An 18,750-nucleotide genomic window follows, 5' to 3' on the forward strand; every position below is an offset into this window, starting at 1 on the left:
TAGGGTGGAGTACAAGGCAACTTGCAGGTGCTGCTGCTTCCATGCATCTGCTGCCATGCGACAGCGAGGTCTGTCTCCCCCAAGCATCTAGTGATGAAACATGCATAATCCAGAGAACCTTGGACAATCAAAGTGATTTGCTGCCAGAGGAGGTGGTGGAAGCAGGTACGATAGTGGTGTTTAAGAGGCAGCTGGACAAATACATGAATAGGATGGGAATAGAGGGATACGGACCCCGGAAGTGCAAAATGTTTTAGTTTGACAGGCAGTATGATCGGCTCAGGCTTGGAGGGCCGAAGGGCCTGTTCCTGTGCTTTACTTTTCTTTGTTCTTTGATTGATGAGTGCCACATTTGACCCAGCCAAGGCAGTCACTCATTCTCTTTTCCCTCCATTCTAGGTGCCAAGAGGAAGAAGGTGAGGCCAGCCCACGCACCAGAGCTAAGCCTCAGCCCCCAGGACACCTCAGAGGAGGATGAGGACTATTTCACACCAGTACAGTCATCACATCGTTCACCTGCACCCTCCACCAGCCCAGAAACACACACCTCGGTGGGTCACATATCTAGTCAAGGCTTGGACTCACATTCTGGTGTGTCACCTCACCACAGGGTCCACAGCAGAAGGTGGGGCAGTGACAGCCAAGATCTCTGGCACTCAGAGGACTGCTAGAGAAGAGGCCTCTGCGAAGTCTAAGTCAGATGATGAGCATCTAGAAGCAGCCATGGAAAAGATGCTGGAGTATCAGCGAGACGCAGGGGAACATCAGGCAAAGGTGGCAGAGGCCCTCAACAGAGTGGCATGAGAGGCGGAGGAGTCCATCCGCGTGTCTCTGATGTCATGGCTCTGACATGCGAGCGCACAGAAGTCTCCATGGAGAACTTGGCAGATGCTATGGTGACCATGCTCCAACTGAATGCCCAGTTTCTGCTGGAGATGCGCTTGGACCTGCACTCCATCACTAGCCATGGGTAAACTTCTGCAGTGGCTATGCGAGAGGGGGTTGGGGCACCTCAACATCTCTCTAGATGTCCCTTCTCCTCAAGCAGTCAAGGAGGAGCCCTCAAGAACCCAAAGACAGGGGCAGCGTTAGGCGGGCACCTCGAGGGTATCCACCCAGCACAGCCCAAGAGTGTCCAGGTGTTCCCAATACCCTCTGTCTGCGACCCCATCAGCTCCAGCTGCTCAGGCCGCAGGGATTGCAATTGCCCCTGAGCAGGAGATGCAAGCCTGCTGGTCCCTCCAGGCATTGGACCTCCAGAGGATGGCCGCTGAAGTTATCACAGATAAAAAGGCACAGCACATAAGAACATAAGGACTAGGAGCAGGAGTAGGCAATTCAGCCCCTCGAGCCTGCCCCACCATTCATTACGATCATGGCTGATCTCATTTCGGCCTCAACTCCAATTTACCGCCCTCTCCCCATAACCTTTCAACCCATAACGAATTTAAAATCTGTCTATCTCCTCCTTAAATTTATTCAGCATTCCGGCATCCACTGGATTCTGAGGTAGTGAATTCCACAGATTCATGACCCTTTGAGAAAAGTAATTCTTCCTCATCTCTGATTTAAATCTACCACCCCTTAGACTAAAACTATGGCCTCTCGTTCTAGAATGCCCCACAAGGGGAAACATCTGCTCCACGTCTACTATGTCTATCCCCTTTAGCATCTTATATACCTCAATTAGATCTCCTCTCATCCTTCTAAACTCTAGCGAGTATAGGCCTAAACGGCTCAATCTCTCATCATAAGACAAGCCCCGCATCTCTAGAATCAATCTAGTGAACCTCCTCTGAACCAACTCCAGTGCATCCTTCCTCAAGTAAGGGGACCAAAACTGTGCACAGTACTCCAGGTGCAGTCTCACCAGTGCATTGTACAGTTGCAACAAAACTTCCCCATTTTGATACTCTATTCCTTTAGCAATAAATGCCAAAATTCTATTTGCCTTCCTTATTATCTGTTGTACCTGCATATTAGCTTTCAGCAATTCATGCACGAGGACACCCAGATCCCTCTGCACTGAAGCATTCTGAAGTTTCTCTCCATTTAAATAATAAGTCGCCTTTTTATTCTTCCGACCAAAATGGATAATCTCACACTTATCCACGTTAAACTCCATCTGCCAAATTTTGACTCATTCACTAACCTCTCTATATCCATTTGTAAATTTCTTATTTCTTCATTGCAACTTACTATTTTGGTGTCATCTACAAATTTGGCTATAGTTTCTTCTATCCCTGAACCCAAGTCATAATATAGATTGTAAATAGTTGGGGCCCAAGGACCGAACCCTGTGGCACACCACTAGTTACAGCTTGCCATCCAGAAAAAGACCCATTTATCCTGACTCTCTGCTTTCTGTTGGATAGCCAATCTTCTATCCAAGCTAATATATTACCTCTAACTCCGTGTGATCTTACCTTGTTTATTAATCTTTTGTGCGGCACCTTATCAAAGGCCTTCTGGAAGTCCAGATATTCTACATCTACAGGATCCCCATTATCCACTTTGCTTGTCACATCTTCAAGGAACTCTAGCAAATTAGTCAAACACGATTTACTCTTCATAAAACCATGCTGACTCTGATGGATTGCATTTTGACTTTCCAAATGCTCCATTACTACTTCCTTAATAATGGATTGCAACAATTTCCCAACGACAGACGTTAAACTAACTGGCCTATAGTTTCCTACTTTCTGCCCCCTACCCCCCCACCCCCCTTTTTGACTAAGGGTGTTACATTACCATTTTTCCAAACCACTAGAACCTTTCCAGAATCCAGGGAATTTTGTAATATTATAGCCAATGCAGCCACTATCTCTGCTGCCACTTCCTTTAAGACCCTGGGATGTAGGCCATCAGATCCTGGGGACTTGTCACAATCCCAATAGTTTGCTCAGTACTTTTTCTCTAGTAATAGTGATTGTTCTAAGTTCCTCCTTCTCTATATCCTCTGCACTACCTGTTACTATTGGGGTGGTACTAGTGTCCTCCATTGTGAAAACTGAGGCAAAATATTGATCAAGCGTCTCTGCCATTTCTGCGTTCCCCACTATTAACTCCCCAGTCTCATCCTCCAAGGGACCAACATTCACTTTTGCTACTCTCTTTCCTTTTATATACTTGTAGAAGCTTTTGCTATCAGTTTTTACGTTTTGCGCTAGTTTTCTTTCATAATTTACCTTTGGTGATTTTATTATTTTTTTAGTAACCCTGTGTTGATCTTTAAAAGTTTCCCAGTCTTCTAGCCTGCCACTGACCTTTGCAGCTTGGTATGCCTTAGTTTTTGCCTTTAAGTTATCTTTAACTTCCTTGTTTAGCCATGGATGCTTTTTCTCCCTCTTACCATCTTTCTTCCTCGTTGGGCTATATTTTACTTGGGAGGAATTGAATATCTCCTTAAATACCTGTTCATCAACTGTCTTACCTTGTAGTCTTCCTGCCCAGTCCAGCAGGGTCAAATCTGCCCTCATACCTATGTAGTTACCTTTGTTTAACTCCAGAACACTAGTGTGGGACTCAAGTTTCTCACTCTCAAACTGAACTTGAAATTCTATCATGCTATGATCACTCTTCCCTAGAGGATCCTTTACTATGAGATCCTTAATTAATCCCATCTCATTACACAAAATCAAATCCAGAATAGCCTGCTCCCTGGTTGGTTCCACAACATATTGCTCCAAGAAACAATCTCTAATACACTCTATGAACTCTCCCTCAAGGCTACCCTTGCCAATTTGATTAGTCCAGTCTATATGCATATTAAAATCACCCACGATTATTGCCATGCCTTTCTTACATGCTCCCAGTATTTCCTGGTTTATACTGTGCCCTGCTGCTAACCTACTGTTTGGGGACCTATAGATTACTCCCTCTTTCCCTTACTATTTCTTATTTCTACCCAGACTGACTCTACGTCTTGCTCTCCAGTGCCTATATCATTCCTCATGATAGCACTGATCTCTTCCTTTACTAACAAAGCTACACCACCTCCTTTTCTTTCCTGCCTATCCTTCTGAAACACTGAGTACCCTTGGATATTCAACTCCCAAACCTGTTCTCCCTGTAACCACGTATCAGTAATCGCCACCAAATCATACCTATTTATCTCTATTTGTGCTGTTAACTCATTAGTTTTATTCTGAATGCTACGTGCATTCAGATACAAAGCCTTTAAGTTGCCCTATTGTCAATTTTCCCTACTCTTATATGATTCTTTGGTGCAATATGGCGTTCACACACTCTGTCCCTTCCTTTCACTTTTTGATAGCAATCAGCCTCGTCACTAACCTGCACTCTTACCCTCTCAAACTTTGATTTTTTATATTTCCATGCAACTGAACCCCCCCCCCACTATTTAGTTTAAAGCCCTATCTACAACCCTAGTTATGCGATTCGCCAGGACACTGGTCCCAGCATGATTCAAGTGGAATGGAATAGCTCCCTCTTTCCCTGGTACTGGTGCCAACGTCCTATAATTCGAACCCACTTCTCCCAAACCAATCTTTGAGCCACACATTTACCTCTTTAATCTTATTGACCTGTGCCAATTAGCTCGTGGCTAAGGTATAATCCGGAGATTATTACCTTTTTGGTTCTTCTTTTTAATTTAGCCCCTAGCTGCTCGTATTCCCTCAGCAGAACCTCTTTCCTTCTTCTACCTATATCGTTGGTACCTACATGGACCACGACAACTGGATCTTTCCCCTCCAACTCCAAGTTCCTCTGCAGCCCAGATGAGATATCCTTAACCCTGGCACCAGGTAGGCAACACAGCCTTCAGGATTCTTGATCCTGGCTACAGAGAACAATATCTATTCAACTAACTATACTATCCCCGATTACACCTCTGCTGCAGATGGCAGTGATGCACCTAGACGTAGTGGTAAAGTTAGGAAAATTAAGAAGTTTTGAACTAATGCTGGTGGCACAGGCGTCCAATCATTGTATATAGTTTTTGCACTTCTAAATATATGTTGTCTTGCACTGTTTGAAAGTCTCTTGGATTCATTCTTGCTGCTAGTTATTTTAATGGTTGCGCACACTCCACCCCTTCCGAGGGGTACTAAGAATGGGTCTTCCTGCCCGTAGTACATATCTACGCATGGAGACATCGTTCTTTGACAAGGAAGATGACTGCCACATGGCAGATTGAGAGGCCTCTCAATCACACAATTCCACCTGCCTCCATTGCCCTCAAGACTCTAAGGAGAGATCTTGTCACTATGAAATGACTAACCACATGAGCCCTTGTCAGGCAGGTCCATTCCCATGGGAGGATGGAAGTTTGCAGTCATGAGTTGGCTGCCATTCACCTGCATGCCCCTTGTAAGCATCCCCCTCTCACCCTCCTTCACTAACTCTGCCTGGAGCCGATGGAAAATGGCTCAGAGCAGCTCTACACCTTTCTGGGATCTGGTTGTAGTGAGAACCCGCTGGGCCAGACCTGCTACTGCGTGGTCTTCACCAGTGAGGATTTGCAAAGCAAAAGCTCCCATATAGTCTCCTTTGGTTGTCTAGTTGTGCTGACCTTCAGCTCCACCCACCTGAGAAGACCCTCCCCCACCTCAATGTTTTGCAGTTGGACATCGAGGGCGTTGCCTTGGTCTGGAGCTGGCTCTGTCTCAGGGTGCTGCGTGTCACATATCAGACTCCCCCTGTCATCTACCAACTTCCCCCGTCACCATCAACGCCCCTCCCCCCGACCTTATTGTCATCATAACTCTTCTCTCGATAACCCTTGAGCCTCCTCCCATCACCCTGGACCCTATCACCATCTACTTGAACATGCCTTCCCACCCCACTGAGCCCACACCAGTCACCGTTCCTATGCCCACCCTGATCCTCCCCACTCCGTAATCTGTGCCACCATCCTTGTCCCCCTCAATCACCACCCCGGATGAAAACTATACCTGCCATACCTGGGCCCTGACCCTACCACCCTGCGACATCCCACGTCCCCTCTCACAGTCACCGTCCCTCCTATCACCAGCGCCCTCAGTTCTTCTCCTAGGATTCCAACATTGACTCAACTGAACCCTCCCTCTGAAACACTCTGGCCCCAACCCCCTTACCCTTCATGCCTTCCTTCCCCCCCTCACTCCACCCAACCCATCTTCTCCCGATCCAGATTCTCCCTCTTTGTGTCTTTCACCCTTCCCCTCTTCAAGTCTCCCCTCCTTTGTGTCTTCCCCCCCACTCCATGTCTTCCACCCTCCCCCCCTTCATATCTCTTCCCTCATCTCATGTCTTTCATCCTTCCCCCTTCGTGGGTTCCACCCTCTCTCATTTCACGTCTCCCACCCACTCCCCCACTTTGTCTCCTCTGGGCCTCCCCCACTTGGTGTTTTCATGTGCACCATACCTGCGGTCAGCTCCAGTGGTGCAGACAGCTTCAACTGAAAGGTTAGTGCTCTAAAATTCTCCCTCACTGGGTGGGCATGTGCAGTCGGGTAATGGAACAGCGTAAATTTCCACTGGCGGGGTGGAAGATTTGATGGGGACACACGATTCTAGTCTGTTGGGGTTTTAATGAGTATCCATGAGGTACAAAATGTGTTCCTGCTGAGCTTCAGCAGGAAACTCGACCAGCCATCAACCCACCATGAACATTGGGAGGGGAAGGTCCTGACGTTGGGAAACTGATTTTTTGCATCCCACCATATCTTCTGGCCCCACCCACCACAAATCCCGCTTCATGTCTCCTCGCCCTTTGCATCTTCTCCTGCCTTTCTTGTCTTCCACTCCCCCCCACTTCATGTCTCCCCCCCCCTCACTTTGGGATGGGAAGATTCTGCCCAATATTACACAATCATATTTACCATAACTGTAGCTTCACTGTCAGCTTCACTGTAACTAGATATTATTCAGTGCAACATTATTAGACTCTATCACACTAACACATTCATTTTGACACTAATAAACTCGCTGTAACTATGGCACACTCACTGTAATACTGGCATACTAACATTATCACATTCACTGGATCTGTGCCATACTCATTGAAACATCAGTGTGCCCTGTCATAACACTAGTTCGTGTTCATGCTATGGAACTCCCGGGGTTATGATGAAATCATAGAATCATAGATTAGTTACAGCACAGAAGGAAGCCATTTGACTTGTTGCGTCTATGCTGGTTCTCTGTAAGACCTATTCAGCTAGTCTCACACCCTTACCTTTTCCTTGTAACCCTGCAAATTTTGTCGCTTTAGATAATAATCCAATTCTCTTTTGAAAGCCACAATTGAATATGCCTCCACCATAGCGTTGCATTCCAGATCCTAACCACTTTCTGCATAAAAAAGCTGTTCCTCATGTTGCTTTTGGTTCTTTTGCCTTAAATAGGTGTCCTCTGGTCATCCACCCTTCTGCCAATGAGAAAGCTTCTCCCTATCTACTCTGTCCAGACCACTCATAATTCTGAACACCTTAATCAAATCTTCTCTTAACTTTCTCTTACCTAAAGAGAACAGACTCAGCTTCACCAATCTTTCTACGTAACTGAAGTCTCTCATCTCTGGAACCATTTTTGTAAATATTTTCTGCACCCTCTCAAAAACTTTCACATCCTTCCTAAAAAAGTGTGGAGGCCAGAATTGGAGACAATACTCCAGTTGAAGCCAAAGCAGTGTGTTATAAAGGTTCACCATAATCTTCTTGCTTTTTACTCTGTGCCTCGATTTATAAAGCCCAGGATCCCACAAGCTTTAATTAACCGCTTTCACAACCTGCTCTGCCACATTCAATGGTTTGTTCACATATACCCCCAGTCCTTCTGTTCCTGTACCCCATTTAGAGTTGTGGCCTTTGTTTTATATTACCTTTCCCCATTCTTCCTACCATTCTTCTCTGCATTAAATTTCATCTGCCACATGTACACCCATTCCACCAGCCTATGCCCTCATGTCCTCTTGAAGTCTCTCACTTTCCTCCTCAGTTCACAAAATCAATGAAATGAACTTTGTGAGTATCTTACTCTAGGTTGGATAGATCCTCCACATCTTTAGTCTCGAGCCTGTGATTTTCACTGAGTGTTGGCTGAAATAGAGAATATTGGATACTTCAATTTTTTCCACTAATCAAAGACCCTGAAATTCAAAACATCAAATATAGACATCTTTCCCCTTGGGAATCTCAAAATCGCTGCAAATGATTGAACATTTGTTTTCATTGGAAACGAGGAAGATAGGTGGGGGAGGTGAAGAACAGGGAAAAGACATTCAAAGAAAAGTAAATGGAAGTGAGGAGAGATCCGAAATGAAAGAAAAAAAAGAATCATAATTTATGTTGCATTGTCACATCTCACAAAAAACACCACAAAGCAGATCGCAATGAATTATTTCTACTTTCAAGAAGTATTTTCCGTTGGCAAATGTAACGATTTATACACAACAAAGTACCACAAACAGCAATGAGAAGTATAACCAATTAATCTGCTTTTTGTGGTGGTGGTTGAGGAAAGAACATTGACCAGGACAGCTGGAGAACATTCCTGGTCTTTAGTGAATAGCACCATAAGAGGGATGATGTGCCCTTAGGTGCACTGTGCCTGTGAGGCAGGAGTTGTCCAGGGTGTTCCCTTATGGTTCTGGGGAACTCCAAGCACGGGAATTGACTGGGAAAAGTACCAGAATAGTTGAGAGGAAAGTTGGAATGAGCTGCAGGCCTGAGTACCGATACTAGGGTGCTGCTTTCCAGGGATCCACCACTGCAGAATCAGAAGAGGTGAACAGAAAGATTAAAGATGTCCCAAAGACAGAAACAAATATTCTATTGAAGTGACTGGTGACCTTCAGCAAGTAGGTCAAAGGTACTGGTGGTAGGCAGAGGCTTCTCCTGAGTCCTTCTCTCTCCATTTATGCTGGTCTTGTGGACCTACTGCTACCTCTCATCCCTAGGCTCCAGGGTATAGCAGCTCAAGGGGTCAACAAGAGGGAACTGAGACATGAAGCAAGAACATGTCCTGTGCTGGAATGTGCTTGCATTGGGCGGAGAAGGGGCAGTCATCAGGTGTCCCAGCCTTTATGGGAGTCAGTGGACTTGGCAGGGGGGATGGTGTGTGGGGTTGCATGGGAGGGGCACCACACAGCAGAGAAAATTCAAAGTTGGGCCATAGAAGTGGCGACAGGTCTCAGTATCTGGTTTTCACTGCCATTATTTCAGTTGAACTGGGGCAGGATAGTGAAGGAAAATCCAGGCCATAACTTCTGTGTCATTTCAATGACTCTGAGTAGAAGAAAGACTCACATTTATATAGTGCCTTTCACAACCTCAGGACATCTCAAATCAATTACAGCCAATTGAGTACTTTTGAAATGTAGCCACTGCCATAACGTAGGAAATGTAGCAGCCAATTTGCACACAGCAGGCTTTCACAAACAGTAAAATGATAATGATCAGATAATCAATTATAATGATGTTGGCTGAGGGATAAATATTGGCCATGACACTGGGGAAAACTCCCTTGGCTTTCTTTGAAATAGTGCCATGGGATCTTTTATGTCGATCTGAGAGGGCAGATGCGGCCTCAGTAATGCACTGGAGTGCCAGCCTGAATTATGTGCTCATGTCCTGGAGTTGCGATTTCTAAAAGTAGATAAATAGTTTTCATTGGTTATTTGATTTCAATTGAACAAAAGAAACTCTGATTAGGTAGAATCTCTGTTGGATTGGTACCTGTTTATATTTGAAGTCTTTCTCAAGAACATCTTCAACAGTGTCCTCAGACTCCCAAGCCCCTGTCCTTCTGGATGTTCTGATGATGTCCTGCTCTTTGTATATTGTCCATTTGTTCAGGTTCTTAATTGTCGGATGAGGAAGCAATGTTTCTGAATCCAACCAAGTTAAATGTTCACTATTGAAATGCCCCCTTTGTGCCCAGTGAATCTCTTTCATATCCTGAAAATACTCAGTGTCTTGGGCACATTTGACCTGTTGCTGAGGATCTGTTCTCAGATGGGATGGGAAGGGTCGGTTGGGATCTGAAAGGGCTATTTTTCTTTTCTCCTGGTCTTTTCTCAGTAGCTTATTCACTAGCCTGGGACTAGTGACTATATCCTGGCAGTGAGGAACATTCTTGGCCCTCCATATCCTGGCATCTTTTGGTTGATGTTTTGAAGTCTTTCTCTCTGAATTAGATTGTGTGATGTCCCCTAAAGCATGAAGTTTGTCTCTGTGTCTACTCTGAGGCCTCCCACTGGCATCCATGTACAAGTAATCTGGCTGGGCTGACACTGCTACTTTGTAGGGCTGTGGGCTATCTCCATGTGCCCTTTCACTTCTACAACTGGCTAACACAGTTGCTTTTGATTTCACCAGTCGGTGTACTCGTGGGAGCACGATAGCATATTTTGCATCACTGCTACTGAACTTCTCCTCAACATCACTCTGGTCCTCACTCCGATGATGCTTGTTCTGTCCATTGGCTTCCATTTCTGGAACAAGCTCTATGTCATCAGGCGCCATTGTTTCAGCACCACCCGTGCTGCAGGGGGTAGTGTTGTTTACCACGAGTAACTGACAAGTTCCTTCTTCCCCCACATTCAAATCTGTATTGGTGATACCAGGGGAGTGACCTTTCCGGCTGACCTGCTCTGCTGTACTAGCAAACCTGATTGCCATGCGTCTCCTGAAGCCACCAGATTTCCCATGCTTGTTCTTTTGCTTCATGCTCAATGTCTTTGACAACCACTCAGTGGTTCCAATCACCTTGGTGACAGCGACCAACTTGGATCTGGGTTGTAGGATCTTGGGGATCTGACGGCAGATCCATCCAGTGACCCTACGAATGGCGGAAAAACGCTGGCAAGAATTCCCCTCGATCCTGGGGCTCCCAGGTTCAGGTTCAATAACATCTGCCACTGCTGTGTTCTCCTCTGTCTTCAGTGTCCGAGCTTTACGTTTCCTGATCGATGCAAGTTTCACCTTCCCTACAACCTTTGCAATCTTTTTCTGGCGAATCAGAGCCTCCAGATTCTGCGGACATGGTATCTGGTCTTCATCAAGGTGGTCTTCTGCATCAGAGCTCTCAGCAGAGCTGCTCCGCCAGCGTCTCTCTTTCCCCGAGGTTTGACCTGTAGGTTTCTCCTGGACTAATGCACCTTGTTGGGTTTTACCAATCTTAACAGCTACCTTCACCAGTTGGGACAAGCCACCCCCTGCTGCAGCTGATGTAAGAGGCTGTTTTGATCTTGCTCTAACATCTCTGCTTTTAGTCCTAAGAGAGTGAATCAGGTGTGACTGGTGTGAGAGAATGTTGAGAGAAGGGATGGTTTTCACATCAGTTGACTCCTCAAGATTCTGCTCATCACCAGACTGATCTCCCTGCTTGATGTATTGTTTCTCTGCAGCGTTTCTCTTCATTGCTTCACACATCCGAGACGGATACCTGTGCTGAACTTGGACTTTCAAAAACTTCTCTCTGGTTTTAGACTCCTGCTTGGTCTCTGCTTGACCTGTTCCCTTACTTTCTTCTTTAGCTTTGACTTTCATACCCATTAAAAGCTTCTTTTTCACATTCATCTGTAAGGTTTTTCTCTTGAGAATTTCCTCTGTACCACCGACCTCATTCTCAGCTCCCTCTAGTGATCGCACCTGGTTTTTTGGTTTTCCCTCTTCATTATTACTCTCTTCATCACTGTCTCCCTGCTTATCCTCCTGTCCCTCACCATCACTTCCAACACTATCTTTTGGATTTTGACTGATAATACTGTTGTGCAACTTGCTTTGGCTTCCTCTCTCACTAGTCACTGAATTATCTTCTTTACTGTCCTCCCCACTGCTGCTTCTGTCATTTTCTGCAGTTACTGTTTCATCAGCTACTACCCCCTTCCCCGTCTCTTCATCTCCAGTCTCCTTCTTGTCTCCTTCTTCCTCTGAACCCTCACTCTCAGTACTATGCTCACTATCTTTCCTCCTAACTTTCCTTTCATGAATATCCCTCCTGGAGCTTGACTTGCCATCCTCCAAGTTAGTTACTGAACCCTCACTGTCAGTGCTTTCTTCATTGTTATTTGGTTCCTTGCTGGATTCCACTAAACTCTCACTGTCTTCATCACTGGGATCATTACTGACCCCCTTTCTGCTTCTTCCAATTTTTCCTGCTGGTCTTGTGTTGGAGATTCCTCTGCTCTTCAACTTGCTGGAATCATTCACTTCATTAAATGTCTGGAATTTCTTCTCCTTATTTCCATTTCTCCTTACTTTATTTCCCTTTTCCTTATCCTTTCTTGTTGATGTGTTGCCTTTATCTCCCTCTATCTTGCTGACTTTCCCTCCCTCACTCTTCTCCAACTCATCTTCAATAATCTTCCTTCTCCCAGGTTTCAGCCTCTCTTTTCCCTTCTTCTCATTGCATTTTTTCTCACTGGTTTTAAATTCCTTTAGGTTTATTTTTTGAGTCTCTCTTGTCTTGTCTGGCTGTGATTTCCTCTTTCCTTTCATGTCCTTTGACTTCTCATTCCCTCTTCTCCCCGTTGTCTTCTCCCTCGCTCCTCTCCCTAATATCAGCTCCTTCTCTCCGTCCTGTTTGTCAGTGGAATTTGGCTTGTTCACCCTCACATCCTCCAGTTTACACTTGCATTCTACATCGCCTTGGTCCCCTCGTCCTTCCTGAAGCTGTCCTGAGTGCTTGACCCCTGACCTCTGCTTTCCATGGCCAGTATGGGGAGAGAATGCTCTTCTGGGGCTGGACTCTCTGTTTTGGTGAGTCCGTTTGGAATCTATCTCTGAGATTGTGGTTTTCCCTTTCTGACCCTGCTCCATACCCTGGGCTCCATGGGTTGTTTTTCTTTGGGGGGTGGATTTTGGCATGTTCACAGGAGATAGTGCTGCTTTCAGATCTAAATGCTCCTGGAGAGAAAACCAAAATGAAAGAGGGATGGGAGTCTCATGATTTCACAGGAAAGCAGTTTACAAAAAACTTAAGCCTGGCACACAATAACTGGGGCTGCAGTTATACTACACTCCTCCTTTTCAGGTTCCCATTCAAGCAAAGAGGCACAGGAGCTGCCCAGAAGTTATTTCCTGATCTGATACCAGAGAGTGAGCCAGGTAGTGTAAAACGTCTATGAAGGGAGGCCCACTTGAATAATACCCAGATGGCTGGCTGGACAATGTCTATAATTTCAGTCATGCAGAGGAGCACTAGGACCACTTCCAGCCATCTCCTAACGTTGAGGAGCCCTGGGCTCTTTCCCCATCTCCTAATACTGGGGAACATTGCAAACACCCCTGCCCAGCCTCTGTCTCTTAATATTGGAAAGCACTGAGCTCTCCTCCTTTCTCCTAATATTAGGGAGGAATGGGCTCCTTCTTTCCTAATATTAAAACTAACCATCCAGGTAGCTGAGCTGTATCTGCATGCCAGTTATGTACATTATGGAAATTCTACCGGATGAAAGCCTTCCCCCAGGAGCTAATTGCAACTGGGCAACCTGGAAGTGCCTTAACAGACTTAGGACTGGTGTAAGTCATTCAAAGGTGTCACTAAGCAAATGGGGATATACAACCAGCCCGACAACTTGTGAATGTGGAACTGAGCCACAGACTATGCAACATCTCCTGCAATGCCTATCGCTAGAGGAACCCTGCACTGTTGCAGATCTTGCCGAATTCAACAACAAGCCGCAAAAATGTGTCCAGTTCTGGCTGGGCCAAGTACAGACTGTCCGTGGACACGATAAGAAGAAGTTATGTACTCTCTCAGGTTAAGAGGCTAATTGCATTTCCTGAAAAGGGGGGGGGGGGGGGGGGCATTCATTTTCTAATTAAAAGGCACTTTCTGATCAAATAGATATCCTTTGTTAAAGAGGAAACATTCTGAAAGTGAATAGTCTCTCTGATATAGGGAGCATATATTCCAGGTTAATGGAACATTTGCCTTTGATGAAACAAAAGATATTCCGATAAATGGGACTGTCACTCCCTCCCTGTGATAAAGGGGTCATATGCCCTTATTAATGGAGTTGGATATTCACTTGTGGTTTTTACCTGTGAGCTGTATCCTCAGCTGATTCCAGTAAATGAGCAACAAATCCTTGTCTGGAACTTGATGAAGAATAGATCTCACTCCCACTTTAGATTGTACCTCTTTCCCAAAGAGTTCCTTTTGCTCTTCAAACACAAAGGATGGTGTAAACCTGCGTTCCCTGCGTGTCATCCATTGACTTATCCAACAGGTCCGTGTGAACCTACTAGATACGAGGCTGCAGGAGGTAAGTGATAGTCTGACAATGATGACGCTGAATAATTCAGATTTATTCACAGCCACACACATTATCATTTAGCAACTCTTGGGTTGTACAAACAAATGTTGTTCAACCAAGGATACAGAAGAACCAGATGGCACCTTGGTAGAATCGCTGTTTAATATGGCATAAATCTGTAGTTTTCTGTTGTACTGTGCATATTTGGAAGTAAAGAAGGTTGGTGAGCTGGTGCCATTAGTGTTCCAATATAATAAGATTTGAAAGGGTCATGTTTCCACTTTGAAGAATATGATGCTAGAGTTCATTCATAGCTCACAACATTACTGATATCAGAGCGCTGAGATCAAATATTCATTATTGAGAGAAAAAGTCTATGAAACACATGGCAAGGCTTAGTTATTAATATTGCATAGCCCTTTTGTTTAGTAATTGACTGTTGTTCACAGGGTTGGACTGCCTTTAGCTGTTGGGTAATGTGAGCTTTGGACAGGTTTAAGAGGGAGCTTGTAGAGTCAAACTCTGAGTCAAGGAGGGAGCTTCTCATTACATATTCCAACACACCAGCTCCCCAGGGTCAATCTCAGTCAACATCATCCCATTAAACAGTGCATTCCAGCACACCAGCCTTAAACCTCTTTGGTTGGCCGAGGTGTTGCCAAGGTAATGTGACTCTTTTACACTTGCTAGAAATGATGTACATTCACATGCAGAGACCCATTCTTTGCAAACAAAAGAAATATGTTCAAGCCTTGTGCCTTTTTTTAATTACCTGGGAGCTTGGGGAGCCTATGGTTTCCCATTGCTTTCGCCATGGCAACATTTCAGCCAATCAGAGTGGACTTGCCAACCAATCAGCACCCTTTTCTCCTGTCGTATAAATTGTTTTGATTGTTTGAAATTTGGCATTCTTGTGTTTGTGCTGATAAGTGCAAGCTGAAAAGCTTCATATATAATTAAAAGGAGCACAATGGGGATGATTATCATGGGCTTTTTCTAGTCCCCTCCATGGGAAGAGATAGCCTCACCTAAATGATTAAGACTTTAACTACCTTGATCAAACACCAGCCCACCTTTCATTATCTCAAATGCTCAGGATTGCTTTTTGTTTCTGTCTTGCCAGATATGTTTTCCTGCATAAATTTTTCCACCAGGGACAGGTGGTACGGCACGGTCCAACTACTTGGAGCGTTCCGCGGCAGCGTGGCCAGACCCATCCTTCGCAACACCGGGGACAGGTAGAACCTCAGCACGTAGTGACACTTGGTGTTTGCGTACTGAGGGTCTACGCACCGCTTGATGCAGCCACACACAAAGGTGGCCATCAGTATGAGGGCGATGTTGGGCACGTTTTTTCCCCCTTTATCTAGAGGCTTGTACATCGCGTCCCTGCAGACACGATCCATTTTCGACCTCCAGATAAAGCGGAAGATGGCTCGAGTGATCGCCATCGCGCAGGAGTGTGGAATGGGCCAGACCTGCGCCACGTACAGCAACAGCGAGAGTACCTCACACCTGATGACCAGGTTCTTACCCGCAATGGAGAGGGAGCGTCGCTCCCACATGCCCAGTTTCCTTTTCACCATAGCCACTCGCTCCTTCCAGTTTCTAACGCATGCCCCGGTCCCTCCGAACCATATCCCCAGCACCTTCAGGCCGTCAGCCCTGACAGTGAAGGGGACAAAGGATCGGTCAGCCCAGTTCCCAAAGAACATGGCCTCGCTCTTCCCACGATTTACCTTGGCTCCCGAGGCCAGTTCGAACTGGTCGCAGACGTGCATCAGTCTGCGCACCGACAGCGGATCCGAGCAGAAAACGGCGACATCGTCCATGTACAGGGAGGCTTTTACCTGAGTGCCTCCACTGCCTGGGATCGTCACTCCTCTGGCAGTGGTCAGCACGTAACGTCCTAGAGGCCCTGAGGGAAAAGGAGAGGGTGGACCCTGTGGGATGGTTCCCCGAGCAGACTGTCAAAGTCATTTGGCAGAATGCCTCATCGCCAGAACTTTCCAACAAGCACCAAGACGTAGCTTGGCTGGTGGTGAGAAAGGCCCTCCCCGTCAGATCCTTCCTACACGCCAGGAGTCTCACCCCCTCTGCACGTTGCCCTCGAGGTGGCTGCGGTGGGGAAGAGACCGTTGTTCACCTCCTTGTGGATTGTGCCTTTGCAAAGAAAGTCTGGAGAGAGATGCAGTGGTTGCTGTCGAGGTTCATCCCGAGCAGTTCTGTGACACAGGACTCTGTGCTCTACGGGCTGTTCCCAGGGACACACACCGAGACAAACATCGACTGCAGCTGGAGGATCATCAACTCGGTGAAAGACGCGCTTTGGTCTGCCCGAAACTTGTTGGTCTTCCAGCACAAAGAGTTGTCCCCGACCGATTGTTGCGGACTGGCACAATCCAAAGTCCAGGACTACGTGCTGAGGGACGCACTAAAGCTTGGGGCAGCTGCCGCAAAGGCGCAATGGGGAAGGGTCGCTGTCTAAGACCTTTCTACCACAGCGCACCGAGAGACTGGGAACTGTTTAGAGCCCCTCGGGCTGTACAGATCAAAATGAAAGGCTGTAAATGATTGTAATATTGTTTGTACTGATGCACCTGGTGATACATTTTGTAAAAGTTTAACCTGGATTGTACCCTTGTAATGTTGTTTTTGAAATGGTTTTGAATGTGATTGAAGATTTTTTATGAATAAAGTATATTTTTACAAAAAAAAAAAAAAGTCTTGCCAGATATGTTGGCATGTGAAAGCTGGTGAAGTACGAGGACAGAGCTCACTGCTCAGTGTATACCCTGGGGAGGAATAGACTGGGAGCCGCTTAGGGCACTGGCTTTGTTGAGACAGTTTGAGGATTGTCGAATTCTGCTGTTAATGTGTGGGGGGAGGGTCACTCACACTGCACACGGAGCAGAGAGGGAACCAGAAATACCGTCTTGCCAGATATGTTGGAGACAATGCATGGTAGTCCTTGATTGAATGGAATGCACTCCCTATCTCGCTAACCTTCTTTTGCTCTTCAACCCTCCTGCATTCTCAGTGTTGCTCCAATTCTGGTCATTTGTGTCTTCCCAATTTCCATTTCCCTTCCATTGGCCACTGTGCCTTCAGCTGCTTAGGCCCTAAGCTCTAGAATTTCCTCCCGAAACCTTTCCCTATTGGTGAGCTGTGTTGCTATGTGACTTTCTCAGAATACATAAAGAATAGTTAATATCGTTAAATAGACACCCACTCATTGACATTCATGCATTCACTCACTCATTAGTTCATTCATTCACTCAATCATTTAATCACTCACTTATTCATTCATTCTTACTTTCACAGCATCAGTGGGCCGGCTCTTCAGGGAAGTATACTTGATCTCATTGTTTTCACCTCCTTTGCTGATCTAGTGATGACATACAAATGATATTCCCTTCCAACACACAACTGTCTAAAGTTTCAGATGATATCCACTTGGAGGAAAATCAGGATGTTTGTAGGAAAGGGCAGAAGGATCTGGGTGTACAGGTCCACAGGTCACTGAAAGTGGCAACGCAGGTGGATAAGGTAGTCAGGAAGGCATATGGCATGCTTGCCTTCATCGGCAGGGGTATTGAGTATAAAAGCTGGGAAGTCATGCTGCAGCTGTATAGAACCTTGGTTAGGCCACACTTGGAATATTGCGTGCAATTCTGGTCACCACATTGCCAGAAGAATATGGAGGTGTTGGAAAGGGTGCAGAGGGGGTTTACCAGGATACTGCCTGGTCTGGAGGTTATTAGCTATGAGGAGAGGTTGGAGAAACTCAGATTGTTCTCACTAGAGCGACGGAGATTGAGGGGGCGACTTGGTAGAAGTTTACAAAATTATGAGTAGCATGGACAGAGTAGATAGTCAGAAGCTTTTTCCCAGGGTGGAAGAGTCAATTAGTAGGGGACGTAGATTTAAGGTGAGAGGAGAAAAGTTTAGAGGAGATGTGCAGGGCAAGTTTTTTACGCAGAGGGTAGTGAGTATCTGGAATTCGCTGCCAGAGGAGGTGGTGGAAGCAGGTACGATAGTGGTATTTAAGAGGCAGCTTGACAAGTACATGAATAGGATGGGAATAGAGGGATACGGACCCCGGAAGTGCAAAATGTTTTAGTTTGACAGGCAATATGATCGGCGCAGGCTTGGAGGGCCGAAGGGCCTGTTCCTGTGCTGTACTTTTCTTTGTTCTTTGTTCTTTGTAAGGGATAAAATACAAAGAACTGCAGATATATAGAGACGTGTTAGACATTTTCAAAGTATTTACAGCACAACAGGTCCATATCAATGTTTATGCTGCACACAAACACCTCCCACACCTCACCATCTAACCCTATCAACATACCTTTTGATTCCTTTCTTCCTCATGTGCTTAGTTAATATCCCATTAAATGCATCTATGCTATTCATCTCAACCACTCAGTGTGCTAGCAAGTTTCACATTCTCACCAACTTCTGGGTAAAGAAGTTTCTCCTGAATTCCCTATGGATTTCTGAGTGAATATTTCCTAGAAAAAAAAACTGAATTCCAG

At 45.8% G+C, this 18,750-nt stretch overlaps 1 protein-coding gene across 1 annotated transcript in view; it reads right to left on the reverse strand.

The window, feature by feature from the left end:
* myo15b (myosin XVB) overlaps positions 1-11,528 on the reverse strand; it is a 461,255-nt gene extending 449,727 nt beyond the window's left edge. The window contains exons 1-2 of the mRNA XM_078529125.1: positions 9,684-11,528; positions 7,984-8,045 (exon numbers count right to left, since the gene is read on the reverse strand). Coding sequence (XP_078385251.1) covers positions 7,984-8,045; positions 9,684-11,528 — 1,907 coding nt within the window. The remainder of the gene's footprint in view (positions 1-7,983; positions 8,046-9,683) is intronic.
* Between the last annotated feature and the right edge of the window lie 7,222 nt (positions 11,529-18,750).

Source organism: Cetorhinus maximus, chromosome 24 (genome assembly GCF_964194155.1).
Source record: "Cetorhinus maximus chromosome 24, sCetMax3.hap1.1, whole genome shotgun sequence".
Lineage (NCBI taxonomy): Eukaryota > Metazoa > Chordata > Chondrichthyes > Lamniformes > Cetorhinidae > Cetorhinus > Cetorhinus maximus.